At 65.9% G+C, this 15299-nt stretch overlaps 4 protein-coding genes across 4 annotated transcripts; 1 reads left to right on the top strand and 3 right to left on the bottom strand.

Moving 5' to 3' along the window:
- The first annotated feature begins 30 nt into the window (after window positions 1–30).
- Window positions 31–5326, top strand: CHLRE_06g294650v5 (uncharacterized protein). The gene is made up of 9 exons (XM_001701505.2): window positions 31–306; window positions 974–1081; window positions 1462–1657; window positions 1933–2063; window positions 2334–2487; window positions 2738–2878; window positions 3220–3319; window positions 3736–3820; window positions 4318–5326. The coding sequence occupies exons 1-9, from the start codon at window positions 151–153 to the stop codon at window positions 4513–4515; spliced, it is 1269 nt and encodes a 422-aa protein (XP_001701557.1). The 5' UTR covers window positions 31–150; the 3' UTR covers window positions 4516–5326.
- Window positions 5327–5328: 2 nt separating this feature from the next.
- On the bottom strand, window positions 5329–8040 carry CHLRE_06g294600v5 (uncharacterized protein). The gene is made up of 2 exons (XM_043063483.1): window positions 7739–8040; window positions 5329–7528 (listed from the first exon to the last, which is right to left on the bottom strand). Exons 1-2 carry the CDS (start codon window positions 8009–8011, stop codon window positions 5975–5977), a joined length of 1827 nt encoding a protein of 608 aa, XP_042924189.1. The 5' UTR covers window positions 8012–8040; the 3' UTR covers window positions 5329–5974.
- Window positions 8041–8098: 58 nt separating this feature from the next.
- CHLRE_06g294550v5 (uncharacterized protein) lies at window positions 8099–11980 on the bottom strand. Its single transcript, XM_043063482.1, has 8 exons — window positions 11687–11980; window positions 11362–11478; window positions 10946–11010; window positions 10588–10774; window positions 9811–10264; window positions 9262–9395; window positions 8965–9064; window positions 8099–8671 (listed from the first exon to the last, which is right to left on the bottom strand). Exons 1-8 carry the CDS (start codon window positions 11873–11875, stop codon window positions 8553–8555), a joined length of 1365 nt encoding a protein of 454 aa, XP_042924188.1. The 5' UTR covers window positions 11876–11980; the 3' UTR covers window positions 8099–8552.
- Window positions 11981–12065: 85 nt separating this feature from the next.
- Window positions 12066–15230, bottom strand: CHLRE_06g294500v5 (uncharacterized protein). Its single transcript, XM_043063481.1, has 5 exons — window positions 15160–15230; window positions 14901–15039; window positions 14526–14640; window positions 14161–14285; window positions 12066–13625 (listed from the first exon to the last, which is right to left on the bottom strand). The coding sequence occupies exons 2-5, from the start codon at window positions 15030–15032 to the stop codon at window positions 13116–13118; spliced, it is 882 nt and encodes a 293-aa protein (XP_042924187.1). The 5' UTR covers window positions 15033–15039; window positions 15160–15230; the 3' UTR covers window positions 12066–13115.
- Between the last annotated feature and the right edge of the window lie 69 nt (window positions 15231–15299).

The following is a 15299-nucleotide window of genomic DNA, read 5'->3' as shown; positions in this document are numbered from 1 at the left end:
ACATATACACGCAATTCAAGGTGCTTGCAAGGAAGCCAATAAGCTTGAACATGAACTGCATGAGCGCGCGCTGATTCGGCAGCGACGACGACAGCGCGGCCGGACACCGCCATCGGTTTACTTTACCCTGTCCACTTGACAGCATCAACCATGAAGCAGGCCCAGAAGCTTGTGACGCCCGTGCTGGAGGCATTCGCCCAGAATGCCAAGCGTGGCTTCGCCTCGCAGCGTTTCGCGGCCCGCGCTTCTGAGGAGGTTGTTGCCGTGGACAATGCTGCGCGCAAGGGATGTGACGGCGTGCTGGAGGTGAGCAGGGGGTTAGCAGCGGGCGCGTGCAAGCAGGACCAGCGACCAGCGACCTGCAGTGGGTGTTATGGATCACACCTTGGTCATCCTGCAGCGTCAACACTCAAGCAATTGGGTTAGGTCCCAGTATGATCCAGCCAGGCAGCAGCGGGGCTCTCTCGTAGTAGAATGCATGCGGCTCTGTCCGTTGCGTGTGGCCGCGATTTAAGTGCCATAATGCCACGTATAAACATTCTTTGTTGTGTGGGAAACAGCTGCTGCTATTGGTGGCCCAGACCGGGCCGTATGGCGGGGGTATCCGGACGTTGCCAGCGCGTGTCGCCGCCACGCTGCCTACTGCCCAACTCGGGAGGGACATGGGAACTAGGGGTGGTGCTGGGGCCGGCCACGGTAAACAGCGCATGTGGTTTGGAGTCGTGTGACAAAGGGAAGGTTGGGTTAGGGGTGTGGCCGCGTGGGCAACAGCGGGCAACAAGCCATTGCACGTCCCCGCGCACGCGCCCGGCCACCAGCCGTCCGTAGACGCGCGACACCGGCGGCACTCTGCAACGAAATGCTTTCGCCACGCGTTTCAAACGGCATGGCAATCTGTGCCATTCCCCACCCCTGCATCCCGTGCCTGCATCCGCAACCGTCGGCCCCTTTCCCGCCTCCCCCTCCCGTGCAGGTGCCCAGCCGCCTGCTGATGGGCCCAGGCCCCGCCAACGCCTACCCGCGCATCCTGACCGCCCAGGCGCTGCCGCTGCTGGGCCACATGCACCCGCCGTTCCTCAAGGTGCGCGCCGCACCGCAGCTGGATTGCAGCGGCTGCTGCAGGCAGCCCGGCTTACGCAGCGGTCGGGGGCAGCCGTTCAGGGCGGGAAAGGGAAAAGGGAGTACTGGTGTTCAATGAGGTGGGAGCAAAGAGGGCATGGGTTGATGGAGAAGTTACAGGAGCAGGAGAGCCGCGCCAGCAGCGGGAATTGAAGACAGGGACGCGTGTGCCCCGAGCTCCCAGCAACCAGCGTCACGTCGCGTAGTGTGTGCCGCCGGGCCGGTCAGTACGAGTGTGGGATGCCTTTGGTACCAGAACTCCGGAACGCACACCCGACACCCGCTGCACTGAGCCACCCTTACCCCGCACTCGTCCGCCCTTCCGCCCTTCCACCTGGTCAGATCATGGACGAGCTGTCAGAGGGCCTGCGCTACACCTTCCAGACCAAGTCCAAGTACACGCTGATGGTGAGCGGCACCGGGCACGCCGGCATGGAGGCCGCCATCGCCAACCTGGTGGAGCCGGGCGACAAGGTGCTGGTGGGCAACGCCGGCATCTGGGGAGAGCGCGTGGGCATCCTGTCGCGCCGCTACAACGGTGGGGGAGGCAGAGGAAGGAAGAGCGAGGGAGGGAGGGAGGGATGGGCGCGGAGGCCGAGGCGGTGGCGGTAGGGAGGGAGCGGCTGGAAGGGATGCCTGGGGTTTTTGTATATACCAGCCCAAACTAGGCCAATCCCAATGCAGAAGAGCGCGGGGTGGGTAGGATTGTTTGGGGTGGCAGAGACGCGGCGTGGGCGATGACCACGCTGCCGGATGCCATGTGTGGTACACTTCGTGGTTGTGATTGTACTGGGGGTTGTATTCCTGCTGCAGCTGACGTGATTGAGCTGAAGACGCCCGCCGGCACCACCTTCTCGTACGAGACGCTGAAGGCGGCGCTGACGCAGCACAAGCCCAAGGTGCTGTTCCTGTGCCAGGGCGAGAGCAGCACCGGCACCCACCAGGTGTGTATGTAGGGGTGTGTAGGGGTGCGTAGGGGTGTGTGTGCATGTGCCTAGCCTGTAGGGACGTGTGTGTCTGCACCGGTATGGTTGGGGACAAAAGGGCAGGTGGTTTCCTAGTCAGCCAGGGTCCCAGTCAGCCAGTAGGGCTGCGGCATGGGGCAGGAAGCGCAGGGAAGACGTGCCTGGCCTCACCTGATGCCGCCACAACCGCAACCGCCGCAACCACCGCTCTAACGGACAGCTTGCGCCCCCCTGTGCTCTGGCCCGCAGTCGCTCGCGGGTCTAGGCGAGGTGTGCCGCCAGACCGGCACCCTGCTGCTGGTGGACACGGTGTGCTCGCTGGGTGGCGTGCCCCTGTTCGCGGATCAGTGGGGCGTGGACTGCATCTACAGCGGCAGCCAGAAGTGCCTCAGCGGCCCGCCGGGTGAGGAGGCGGGCGAGAGCCGGCGAGAGGAGGAGGGCTGGGCCTAGAGGGCAGGGTGGGGGGCGGGGGCCCGGATGGGTGGGTGGGCGGTGGTGAGCAAAGGGCCTTGCTCATTCGCATTGAGGGAGCCGGTTTGGGCCACGCCGGGGAGGGGGGCGCGGGATAGGCGGCCAAGCAAGGGATGTGTACGACAGGGCCCTGACGCCGCCGCCGTTTCGCATCCCGGCATCCGGCACTGCACCGCGCGCAGGTGCCTCGCCCTTCTTCATGTCGGAGCGCGCAATGGAGGCGCTGCAGAAGCGCAAGAGCCCGCCCGCCACCTACAACCTGGACATGAACCTCATCGGCGACTACTGGGGCTGGTTCGGCAAGCGCTCCTACCACCACACCGGTGAGGGCGGCGGGCCGGTGGCAGCAGCAGTGGCGCTGGAGGCGTGCGGGGAGCTGGAGGCGTGTAGGGGCCGTGTGGCTGCGGCAGTAGGATATGCGGAGGGGATGCGAAGGAGTGGAATGCAAGAGATGGGAGGCGACTGGGGCGGGATGAGGTGACGCCGAGTAACAACCCCGGACGCGGGCACGCACAACAGCCGTGCGGCGGCGGGGACGCGCTCACGCCCTGGCTTGCACCAACCCGGTGGTTACCCGCTCATCCCACGACACCCGGGCACAATGCCCCCTGCTACTGCTGCCTGCTTGAGCCAACCGCCCGCCCCCTGCCGCCTTCCTCCGTAGGCCCCGTGAGCACCTTCTACGCCATGCGTGAGGCGCTGGCCATCGTGTCGGAGGAGGGCCTGGAGAAGCTGTGGCAGCGCCACCAGGACATGCACCACAGGTGCGCGGGAGGGCAGGGCGGGGCGGCGGGGCGGGGCGGCGCGGGGGGGCCGGGAGGGCGGGGGCGGGAGCTGGTTCTTCCATGGATGGGGCTGCGTCTACGACAAGGACTGGGGTGGGAGGCACAGTGGGAGTGCGGGGGCCTGTGGGGGCCGCACTGACGTGCGCCCAGGCGGCAGTCGGGGCAGGAGAGGGGAAAAAGGGGAGAGGGGGAATGTGGGGCAGGTGCGCCCCGGCTTGGCGGACAGCGCAGGCCGGGACCCCGCGGACCCGGTGCGCGGCGGCAGTGTGCGGAGCATGCACGCACGCGCTGTGCTGTCCAGCCAAGCCCTATCCAGCGCCGTCTTGCCGCCGTCGCGTGTCCAGAGCCACAGCCGCAACTCCCTCTCCCCCTCCTGTTCCTGTTGCTGCGCCCAGGCTGTGGGACGGCCTGCGCAGCATGGGCCTGAAGCCGTTTGTGGAGAAGGACGAGGACCGCCTCATCACCGTCAACACCATCAAGGTGCGGTGGGGGCAGGACTGCAGGCGCGAGGGGAGCCGGGGGGGGAGGGGGAAGGGGAAATGCTGGTGGGCTGGGGTGGGATGTGCTGGGGGGCTGTGTGCTAGACTGGTGTGGTTGGCTGGCAGGGCGCGGTGCCAAAGCTAGTCATCGCGGTGCAACTGTTGAGGCTTGGCAGTGGTGGGGAGGGGAGCCGGAATCTGCACGAAACGGATGGATACCAACCCAAACTAAGCCGAGCCCACTGCAAAAGAGCAAGGGAGCAAGGGAACATGCTGGTGGGCTGGGGTGGGATGTGCTGGGGGGCTGTGTGCCAGAGGGGTGCGGCCAGCCAACCGCTGGCTGGCAGGGCGCGGTGCCGGGGGCTAGTCATCGCGGTGCAACTGTAGAGGCGTGGCAGCATTGGTGGGGAGGGGAACCGGAGTTCGTACAACGCGAATTCCCGCCGGTTCGCCAACCGCGCGCTTCCACCGTCGACTGCAATCCTCAACCCTCGGCAGGTGCCCGAGGGCGTTGACTGGGCTGCGGTGGTGAAGCACGCCATGGACACCTACAGCCTGGAGATCGCGGGCGGGCTGGGCCCCACCGCCGGCAAGGTGTGGCGTGTGGGCATCATGGGCTTCAACGCCAAGCCGCAGAACGTGGATCTGGTGCTCACCGCCTTCCAGGACGGCCTCAAGCGCCAGGGCAAGCTGTAAAGCCCCCCCTGCTGTACATGGGGAAGGCGGGCGCGTGGCTAAGAATGCAAGGAGGGGTTGGCCTGGCCTGAGGAGGGGCGTGGCCTTGGGCGGCAGCTGCTTGGTGGCGTGACGCGTGAGCGAGGAGCTGAGGGGATTGGCGGAGGAGGCGAAGACGGAAGGGAGGGAAGGATGAGGGCGGGATAGCGAGCTTAGCAAGCTGACACAGGCAGTGTTTGTGTGTACGCGTGTGGCAGGTAGGCGAGGTAAATATTCTTGTGTTGGCACGGGCGTGCGGCGGCGGCCTTGATAAACAGGGGCGGCAAGAGTTTCAAGCATGTCTGCGTGGATCGGGAAATCTTCGGGAACCGTGAGCCCTGGCCCAATTTTGTGAGCAGGGCCCCGAGGGGCGGTGCGGGTGTCGGGCTGTAAGCGCGCGTGCGCTGCTGCTGCGTTGAGTCCGCGCATGGTCTCAAGGTACTGTACGGCGCACCTGGCTCGACCTGGCTTATTGAAGACACGGCGTTCAATATTTCCAACGGCAGCCGCAGCATATCGCCGGCTGTAGCAGGAACGCCGTAAAAGGACTTGATGACGAGCTGGGGCTACCCTTAGAGTAGGGACTTACGCGCCGTCAGGCCTTCCTCCCACACTCTCCCCCACCGGGCCTGGACGTCCCGGCCAGGGGTAGTGTAGCCACCAGGCTCTACACGCAGTTTTTCGCAGAAGCATTCGGAGTAATCATCAGAAGACTGCGGGAGGAGCGTGCCTCTCATCGCGTCAGGTGGACTGCGGGAGGATCTTGCCTCTCAACGCGTCGCTATCAAATCAAATCGCCGTAACCTTGTATAGCCTCTTACGATGATCCGCACGCACAGCGGATTGAACTCGTGACCTCTCAAACGCGTTCGCTCGAGTTCAGAGAACCTGAATGCTCGATACCAATGTAGCAGGAACGCCGTAAAAGGACATGATGACGAGCTGGGGCTACCCTTAGAGTAGGGACTTACGCGCCGTCAGGCCTTCCTCCCACACCGGCTCAGCTGCGGGGGCCAGACCTCTGTAGGGTCCAGCCCAGGGCCACCGACCTAGTACCCCGCTGGAGTCTGTCACCCGGTATCCGCCGCCTTCCCAGAGAGCCGCGGCTCATGGTGAAACACATGCTGACCGGACGCTGGTCAGATCCATCAATCAAATCCAAGGCCGGAAACATGCAACCCCGTCAATAGGTTCACAACAGTAAAACTACTCGCCAGCTGCATGCCTCTGGTGTCTGTGCCCATGAAGCTTCCTGTGCCTGTGCCTGTGCCTGTGCCCAACGTTCTCTTGAACCGCCTATCCACCTACAGCGCACCACTCATGCGCTATGGGACTTCTGTCCTGCACCGCATCTCTCTGCTAGGTGCATGCAATCACATAGAGGATGCGGTCACCGTCACACGCCGCGACAACAACGATGTCACCGTCCCAGGCTCTGTCCTCAAGCAAGCAGCTCGGCGCGTGCAGCCCACAGGCTTGCACGCCTGCTGCTCGCCTGCCCCGTCCCCTGCAGCTGCTGCTGCCCCTGCTGCGCCCTGCCCCGGCTGCTCCTCAACGACCGCTCCCCCGGCCTCGAGGTCCCCAGCATCCCGCCGGCTCCAGGCCCCTCACACACGGCCCGCCGCCTCCGACCACCCACAAGACCTTCCTCCTCGCCGCCACTGCTGCCGCTGCCGGCGCCGCCGGCTCTAATCAGCGGGTCCGCCGGCTGCCGTGCCGCCCAGTGGTGCTGTGGCTGCAGCACCTGACTCAGCAGCCCACCACTTCCTGGATTGCTGCTGGTGCCACCACCTCCAGATCCGCCGCCAACGCCGTTCCCGCCAGCAAACAACCCCAGCGGCAACAGACCGCCCGCAGAGGGCCAGGCGAAGGGCCAGGGGGGCAGCAGCGCCCGCTGCTGCGACGGCCTGCTGCGGCTTCCCACGCCTCGCCGCCACAGCCCCGCCGCGCCGTCGCCTCCACCTCCGCCTCCACTGCTGCGAGCCGAAACGCCGCGCCGGCGGTGGCGACCGCCGCCCAGCGCGGCAGCGACGGCGGCGGCCAGCCGCCGCCACAGCCGGGGCTGGCTGCGCCGGCGGCGCAGCCAGTTCAGGCCACGGCCCATGGCGGCGCCGACGTCCTCCAGGACCGCCAGCGCTATGCAGCCGCAGGAAGCCAGGTAGATGCCCACCAGGCCCAATGTCACCAGCACCTCCAGAGCCGAGGGCTGGGGAAGCGTGAGGCCGTCGTGTGTGGGGCCGTGCCAGGGCGCGCCCGGGAGCGGCGGCGGCAGCAGGCGGCGGAGGCCGTGTGAGGCGCGCCGCGCCGCACCCGCCAGCCGCCGCCACGGCGCCGCCAATGCTCGGAGGGGCCATGGCAACCCGACCAAGTCGTGCGGCTGCGGGGCCCGTGCGTCAAAGCCGCCGCTGCTGCTAGCGCTGGCGCCGCTGCCACTGCGCTCAAGCAGCGTTGCCGCGTCGGCTTGCCACGGCTCTCCCGCTCCAGCCGCTGCACCACCTGTGCCACCGCCGCCGCCACCAGCGCGGTCGCCGTCACGCGCCCCGTGGCGACGGCCGCGGTGCCGCTGCCCATCCTGCCCGCTGCCCGCGGCTTGCGGCTTGAGCTCCTGCAGCCGCTGCAGCTGCTGCAGCTGCTCCTGCCGCCGAGCCAGGCGCTCTGCGTAGCGCGCCGGGCACAGTGCCGCGATGGCATCACCCAGCGCCGCGCACGGCACCAGCGGTGGAGCCGCTGCCGCCGCCACGCACGACGACGACCCTACGCCGCCGCTGCTGTTGACAACGGCGGCGGCGGCTGACGCAGCCATCGCAGCGCTGAGGAAGCCGCTGCTGCTGCGGCCGGAGCGGCCGATGGCGCGGCCGGCGCGGCCGCCGGCTCCCGGCAGCGCAGGTCCGGCGTTGAAGTGCCTGGGCAGGGGGCTGCGGCACACGGGGCAGTGCAGGCGGCCCAGCAGCGAGCCAACGGTGTGGTAGGTGGCGGCGGCGTGGAGGCGCCAGGCCTGTGTGTGGTGGCACAAGGGGCACAAGGGGTGCGTGGGGCACAAGGGGTGCGGGGGGCACAAGGGTGCGGGGGGCACACGGGCGGGCAGTGGGTCCCAGCAAGCGGACGCACTGGGCAGGCGGAGCCTACGTATCAAAAGGTTGCAAGTCTCCGCAGCCCCCGGCTCGGCAGCTTTGATGCAGGCCTCCTGGGCATTCCTACGCCGCACCTCGAAGCAGTCCAGGCAGTAGGCGTGTCCGCACGCCGTGACCACCGGCAGCAGCAATAGGTCGCAGCAGATCGGACACTGCAGTGAGTCCGACACCGCTTCCGAAGCGGCCGCAGCTTCGGCCGCAGCCGCGGTTGCAACAGATGACGATGAAGATGAAGATGGAGATGGCTGGCTAGGACAGGAGTCAGCGCCCTGCAGATCGAGCTTGCTGTCGGCAACCGGGCCGGCCGGCGCCAGCCCGGCAGCAGCGAGTTCCGCGGCGGGTTTCATGAGTTGTGTCTCTAACTCTCGCGCTATGAAATAGATCTAAAAAGTGCAGTACACTCATATCAATTAAGCAGTCCGTGTGCGTATGCAGCCCTGATTATGAGTGCGCGGAGCGACCACTGACGTCATGCTAGCCCCCATCCTCCGGGTCCCGACCCTGCGGGTGCGGCCGCACCCCCTCTCAGCAGTGCCATTATCCGTTCCTGCACTCAGTGCCCCATAGTGCAATGCGCCCCACACTCAGTCTTCAGTCCTTGCCACAGTACGGAACCATCGCACGCCTAACCCCCGCTGTTCTGCCCTCAAGCCCGCATTCCCCGCAACCCTCCTCCCCCAAACCTGCCAATCACCACACGCACGCTCCGCGCCTTCCTCCAGCCACCTCCAGCTTTCTCCACCTCCATCGACACACGCCCCTCGCGCCCCTCCCTGCACGCCGCCCCTCTCCAAGTCCCTCTCCCTCCCCACACCCCCACATCGCCAGCTACACCGCCAGCTGCACAGCCAGCTACACAGCCGGCTACACAGCCAGCTACACAGCCGGCTACACAGCAAGCAGCCTCGCCACCGCCATGCCCGCCAGTGTGCCTGCGGCGTACCCCAGGCTGCCCGTCACCAGCGCCGGCTGCACCAGGTGCGGCCAGCCCTTGGCGGCGGCCATGGCTGCGGAGGCGGGGCAGGTGCAGGTGCAGGCGGGAGAGGGGCCGGGGCTCAGGTAGCAGGAGCAGGCGCGTGGGGCGGGGCGGTTCGCAGCACACTACTAGCGATGGCGGCACTCTGGGCCCGGGGTAGTGATCCTGGGGTAATGATGCTGGAGTAATGATGCTGGGGTAATGATGCTGGAGTAATGATGCTGGATTGTCATTGACATGTGCGCGCGCGTGTGTGTGAATGTGTGTGTGCGTGTGTGTGTGTATGTGTGTCCACTGCTCGCAGCCGCCCAGCCGCCGCCGCACCTGCTGCAGTGGCCGAGCCGCCTATGTTGGCATTGGAGCCGAGCAGCAGCGCCTCCAGCGGCAGCCGCAGCAGTCCCCGCCCCACCACCGCCACCACCGCCTGCAGATGCACACAGACACACAGACGCACACAGACACTCGTGCATCGTCAGAGGCATGCCATCAACACGACATGAACAAGCGGCGCAGCACGACATTTGCGCCTAATGCCTCGACACATAGATTTACCCTATGTTCATCCACTCCGTCTCTCATGGACCGCTAACCCGCCAACCAGCACACGCCCCCGCCACCCACCCAGTGTACAGCCACCATGACGGAGAGGAAGGCCGCTAGCACGCCGGCGCCCGCCAGGCAGCTGAGTGAGCCGGCGGCGGCGCCAATGACGGCGAAGAACACGCCAATGAGCGCCGTGCCCACCTGGCCCGCGCCTGGGGGGTAGCCGTTCATGTCAAGCACGGAGTCATTAGATCACAAGTATGAAGTGCCGACGTCGGGAACAGGAAGGGGGGGGGGCGTAACAGTCATGCGCAACTAAGAGGTGAAGTTGTACGGGTGAAGTGGGGGTTAGAGGCGAAGAAGGAGGGTTGGGGAGGGGGGTGGTAGGCGGGGCGTGGGTGATGCTTGGCAGCGACGTATGCACGTGCGTTGCTGCGTGGGTGTGAAGCTGGGTCGCAAAGGGGGGAGAGGTCCCGCCGCTGTACCCCTCCTACCCACACCCTTCGGTACCTGTTGGTTGGGATCGGGCATATCCCCCCCATACTCGTCTTGTCACGACCTGCACCTCAACGTCACTGTTAAGGTCTCAGCGGGGATGGTGATCCCGCCCCCAGTCCGCCCACCTACCTGTGAACACGGGCTCATCGGGGCCGCCCAGCCGCCGCCTCGCCCACCGCGCCGCCTCCGCCAGCGCCGTCGCCACCGCCGCCATCACCAGCAGCAGGAACGGCGCAGCGCCCACCGCCGCCGCGGCCGCCTGGGACACAGCCACAGTCACCCCGCCCGCAGCCAGGATCAGCGCCAGGCCCTCCGCCGTCAGCGCCGCAGGCGCCCCCGCCACCGCGGCTGCTGCTCCTGCTGCTGCTGTCCCTGCTACAGCCGGCCCTTGCCCGGCGCTCCCTGCTACAGCCAGGCCCGCTGTCCCTGCTGCCGGCGCCGCTGCTGCCGCCGCCGCTGCTGCTGCTACTGCTGTGGCTGCCTTGTTGACGGGCACGGCCATGAGGGCTGCCAGGAAGGCGGCCATCATCAGGTTGTCGGCGGCCATGGCGCCCGGCAGCACCGCGGGGGGCAGGTGCAGAGCCTGAGCGGAGGAGGGGGTTACACTCATGATTCAGAATGACGGGGGCGGGAGGAGGCGGTTCGGCAGGGGTGATGAGGGGTGCATGGGCGGGGGAAGTGTTTGCCGTTGAAAGTTGTGATGCAATGTTGCAGCAAACGTGCCGTGGGCGCTGCACGGGAGATGGGCAAAGTTCGGCGGCATGTCCACGGCCCGCATTCCACAAGTACCGCCCGCGCCGCCCCATCGCCCCCGGCCCCCCCTGGTGCAAGCAATCCTCGGCCAACCCCTCCTTAACTAATCATGAATGTAACCCCGCCCCGCCACCCTGTCCCACAGCGCCTCACCGCCGCCACCGCCGCGAAGTTGACGCTGCCTCCCACATAGCTGGCGCACAGGCACGCCGCCACCTTGCCGCCGCCCGCCGCCTCCAGCGGCCCGCGCAGCGCCAGCGCGCCCACCGCCGCGCCCGCCACCATGCCCAGCGCGCCCACCAGGAAGCTCAGCAGCAGCGGGCCGCCGTCCCGCACCAGCCTGCACGAGACACGTGCGTGTGAAGGCGCAGGCGCGCGGGACCAAAGCACGGTGACGTCAATGACCAATCGGCAATCGCCCTCCCATTCGTCCACATGCCGATTGACCTCACGCAACCCCCTGCCGCACCCGCCCGGCCACCGCGCCTGCCCGCGCCCGCCCGCGCCGTACCTGCCCACGTCGGTCTCCAGCAGGAAGCAGGCGGCAGCCAGCGGCATCACATAGCCCCACACCACCTGGTTGGCAGGCCGCACACACACACACACACACACACACACACACACACACACACACACACACACACACACACACACACACACACACACACACACACACACACACACACACACACACACACACACACACACAGGAACGTACACATGTACGTACATAAGCTTTAAGCCAATACCGGCAAACCATGAAGCCATGCATCCACAATGGCAGCGGCAATCAGCGTTTCCTGGCGTGCGCAGCTGGCTCGGGGCCCCTGTCCCCAGCTAACTCTCCCTGCTGCATCCCGCCGCCACGCAAACGGCCGTCAGCCATGCAGCGCCCAGCCCGCAGCCGCCTCAACCCCCGGCACGCACCCCGTACGCGGCGCAGTCCACTGGGATGACGCCGCTGGCCGCCAGCCCCACCGCCGCCAGCATGGACACGAGCGGCGCCGACAGGGCACTGCCCCAGGCGGTGTGCTTCTCGGCAATCTGGGGCGGAGGCGGGGAGCCGGGATGGGCACATGGATCTGGGTCATGACAGGAAGCCAGGTGTTGGTGCTGTAGGGGCATGGGCGCAGGGCGGTGGCTGGGAAGGCGGGAAGCGGAGGTTGGACGCGCAAGTGGACCGACCGCCTGGCGCCGCACTGCACTGATTAGCACACGCAGCAGCCATCCACACAAGCCTACCGCTGCCTACCTGGGCTAGTGCGGCGCACGACAGCAACAGACACCACAGCGGCCAGCCGTCGGGGCAGAGCGGCGATGCTGCTGCACCGCCGGTGCTGGCAGGGGCAACCGCTGCGACTGCGCTTGCAACACCCTGGAGCCCAGGCCGTTTGGAGTTGCGATGCAGTGGGTTCTGTTTTCGCAGTGGCAACACTATCATCGGCTCGTTCTTAGGGCGTGCAACGACAGCAATGCTTCGTGCAAGCAAAAGATGCTGCGGCGTTGTCGCCCGTGAGCCCCGCCGCAGCGCGTCAATTCTATTTGTTGATACATATGCACTCATTTGTTTATCCTCACTTCACGATATGAGGGGATCCTCTCCGCAACTTGTCCACGAGCGCTGCTTGGTTGCTTGCGCGTTGTTACAATGTACAGTGAAGTTGACAATGTATGTTGCACAAGTGTATAGTGTTCTCGCGCCCGAAACGGGCACGCTTAAAATCAGCAGTGCCAGAACGTGTGCCTAGACGCGCTCCACCTCCCCCCTAGGCAGGCTGCTCACATCGCCTCTCGCAGCCGTAGCCATGCAATCCAAGGGTACCTTGTATATTTGGAAACTCTTCATGCCCTGCGTCCGCACCATTTCCACGCCCTGGCTGCAGTGACCAAGCACCAAGAAACGACGTTGGTAGCCAGGTGGCGAAAGCCTACCCCGGGCGTGCACCCCGTGCGTGCACCCCTAGCTCACTTCTACTCGCTAACGCCCTCGCATTCTGCTGCACCATGTCTGAGGGATTGATGCCTGCCTTGCTTGCCGCACTCATACCCCTCGGCAAGTCGGCATCACAAATCACACTCAACCTGGCATGGCCTGCACGGACGGGATTCCTGCGCAAGGCCACGCCAGCTCTCGCCTTACGGCGGCCTCTAGCACTCTCACAGCGAAACATCGCACATGGTACCCATTCATTGCAGCATGCATGCGCCCTAAAAACGTACGACTCTACCACGCCAGACACTCATGGGTCTATCTGGGTCTGTCTCTCCACTCGCACACAGTGGAGCACTTGGCACCAGGACGGCTGGCTTTCCACTTGCCCCACAAATGAAATGCCCACCTCACAACAGCAGCATGCCGCATTCAACTAAAGGATTCAATAGCAGTCATCAATGTCAAACAATACTTCAATGGCCCATGGCAAGGCCTTGAAGCCTCCACCGTACCCGCTCACCACGCTCCCCACAACCGCATGCCCCCGGTGCATCCTGTGTGCATCCGTCCACGATGAATTCACAGCCATGAGTTAACCCCGACCTGTGTAGTACAGGTTTGCATCGGCACCTTACACACCGTGCTATGTTCATGCAGGCGTACCGCAATAATGAAAACTTCACAACCTCTCAAGGGAAAAGTGGGCTGCGCCCATGCCACGTCGTCTCCCGGCAACGGCCCCCATTCCTCAGTCGTCTGGCGCCGCGAAGGCGAACACCACGCTGTGCCGTTCGGGCGTGGGGCCGAACAGCTCGTCAGGCCGGCCGAACCAGTGCAACAGGCCCCCTGTCGGCTGCGCAGCAGGCGCCGGTGCGGCCTTGCTCGGCGCGTGCGCCGGCTGCACCGGCGCCAACGCCGCCGAGGATCGGCCGAACCACCCGCCCTTTGACCTTGCTGCCACCGTGCTTCCCGCTCCCGCTCCCGCCGCCTCCGCCTTCACCCCGGCCCCGAGTCCTGTCCCCGAAGCCTCGGCACGCTTCATGTCACTCGCACTGGCATACCCGGCCAGCCGGTTCGCCTCCTCCGACACCCGCGCACGCGCCTCGCCGCCGCTCGCGCCCGCAGGCGCCACACCCAGCCGTGTGCCGTGCATCCACTTCCAGCGCGCGTCGCCGCTGATGTGCAGGGCCGCCCCGGGCGGGACCAGGACGTCGATGTCGTGGCGCGTCCAGGAGTCCCGCTCCGACTCGCGCTGCACCTGAGCACGGATGCGAGCGAGCGCGGGGGAAGGGGGGGTTGAAGGAGGGACGCAGGGTGAGTGCGGAGGCATGGGGTGCGGAATCGTGGGGTGCGGAGGCATAGGGTGTCGAGCCATGGGATGCCGAGGCATGGGGTGCGGAATCATGGGGCGCTGGTGGAGGTGCGCACTGCGCGGGGCATAAATCGAGCAGCCTTGCAGGGCTGCCTACGCTGCATAATGTGTGTGTGTGTGTGTGTGTGTGTGTGTGTGTGAGTGTGTGTGTTTGACAACGAAAGCGTGTGTGTGTGTGTGTGTGCAGCACCACAGAGCACAGCTGCCGCTGCCGCACCATGTGCTGAGACACCCAGGACCCTGGCGCCACACGCGTCCAGTGCAACGGCGGAAAGCTGGCGTGTGGCGAATGAGGTGCTGCGGACTGCAGCTATGAGTGCAGTACCCACCCATGCACCCTGCCAAACACAGCATGCCACGCCCATGTCATCAGCACCATTCCACGCCACGCTCCTTCTCTTCCTCGAACGGCCGCTCCCACCTGCTCCCGCTCGTCGGCCCCCAGCCAGCCCAGCAGCCGCGTGAGGCGGTACCAGCGGACGGGGCTGAGTGTGAGCACCGAGGGCGCGTCCACAGACAGCACAAACACGTTCTCGCCGTCACCCTCTGTATGTGGGGCCGCAGCAGGGCGAACGGCGGGTGGCGAGCGGCATGTTAACGTGCAGGGAGGTGGCAGAGCAGGGCGGGCAGTGCGCGTCAAGCAGGGTGCGTGGGCTTCCCCCGACCCCGGCCCAATGTGTCCCTTTGCCCCTTCAACTGACCAGCACACATGCGCCCCTGCTATTTAACACATGCGTCCCTCCAATGTGAGAGTGCAATCGACTAAACTCCGTCCCCGGTATTCACCCGGGTCCAGGTGTGGGTCCAGCCGCAGGAACCCCGAGTGGCGGTAGTTGATGGTCACGTCGCGCAGACGCCCCAGCCGCAGCCCGGGCAGCGCGCGCAGTCGGTCCGCTGCGGCCTGCGCACCGCCGCGCACCATGTGTTGTAGCCATGACATGTTAAAATGCTGTTACACAATCACGCACACGCACACCTGCGCTGTCCCAAGCACACACGACTGCCACGCCCGAGCTGCGCACAGCCATGCCCGCAATGTCCACACCTCGTGTGCGCGACGCATGTGAGGTTCCATCCACCCGAAACACGGTTGCTTGCCTTTATGAATGCGGATTACAATTGAAGGGACAGCCCGACAAGCGAGGGCTGGCGGTTGCTTGCCTTTATGGACGTGGGCAGCGCCGCTTCGTCCAGGTCGTCTCCGTATCCCCAGGGCCGCCGCTGGGCCGCGTGCTCGGGCCGGCCCGTCACGCGCAGCATGTTGACGGGCGGGGGCCGCGGCAAGTAGCTCATCTGCCACCTGGTGTGGTTGCAGAGGGGGCGAGCGTGCGTGGGAGGAGCGGGAGACGCGGGAGAAGCGGGTAAAGCAGTGGCTGAGCCTCGCAGGGTGTGGTCACGCACCGGTCCACGGCACCCTCACCGGTACACCGCCGCGTGCACTGGCTGGATTAGATTGATTCCGAAGTTGGCTTTTATTGGCTGGAGCTCTTGAAGGAGCTCTTCGCGCTGTTTTTCGCTCAAGACCTGAACAAACAGCCGCGCGCCAGGATTCGCGGCAGG

This window comes from Chlamydomonas reinhardtii, chromosome 6, assembly GCF_000002595.2.
Source record: "Chlamydomonas reinhardtii strain CC-503 cw92 mt+ chromosome 6, whole genome shotgun sequence".
NCBI classification, from domain to species: domain Eukaryota; kingdom Viridiplantae; phylum Chlorophyta; class Chlorophyceae; order Chlamydomonadales; family Chlamydomonadaceae; genus Chlamydomonas; species Chlamydomonas reinhardtii.
Note: the sequence above shows the minus strand (reverse complement) of the source record. Positions and strands in the feature narration are given on the sequence as shown.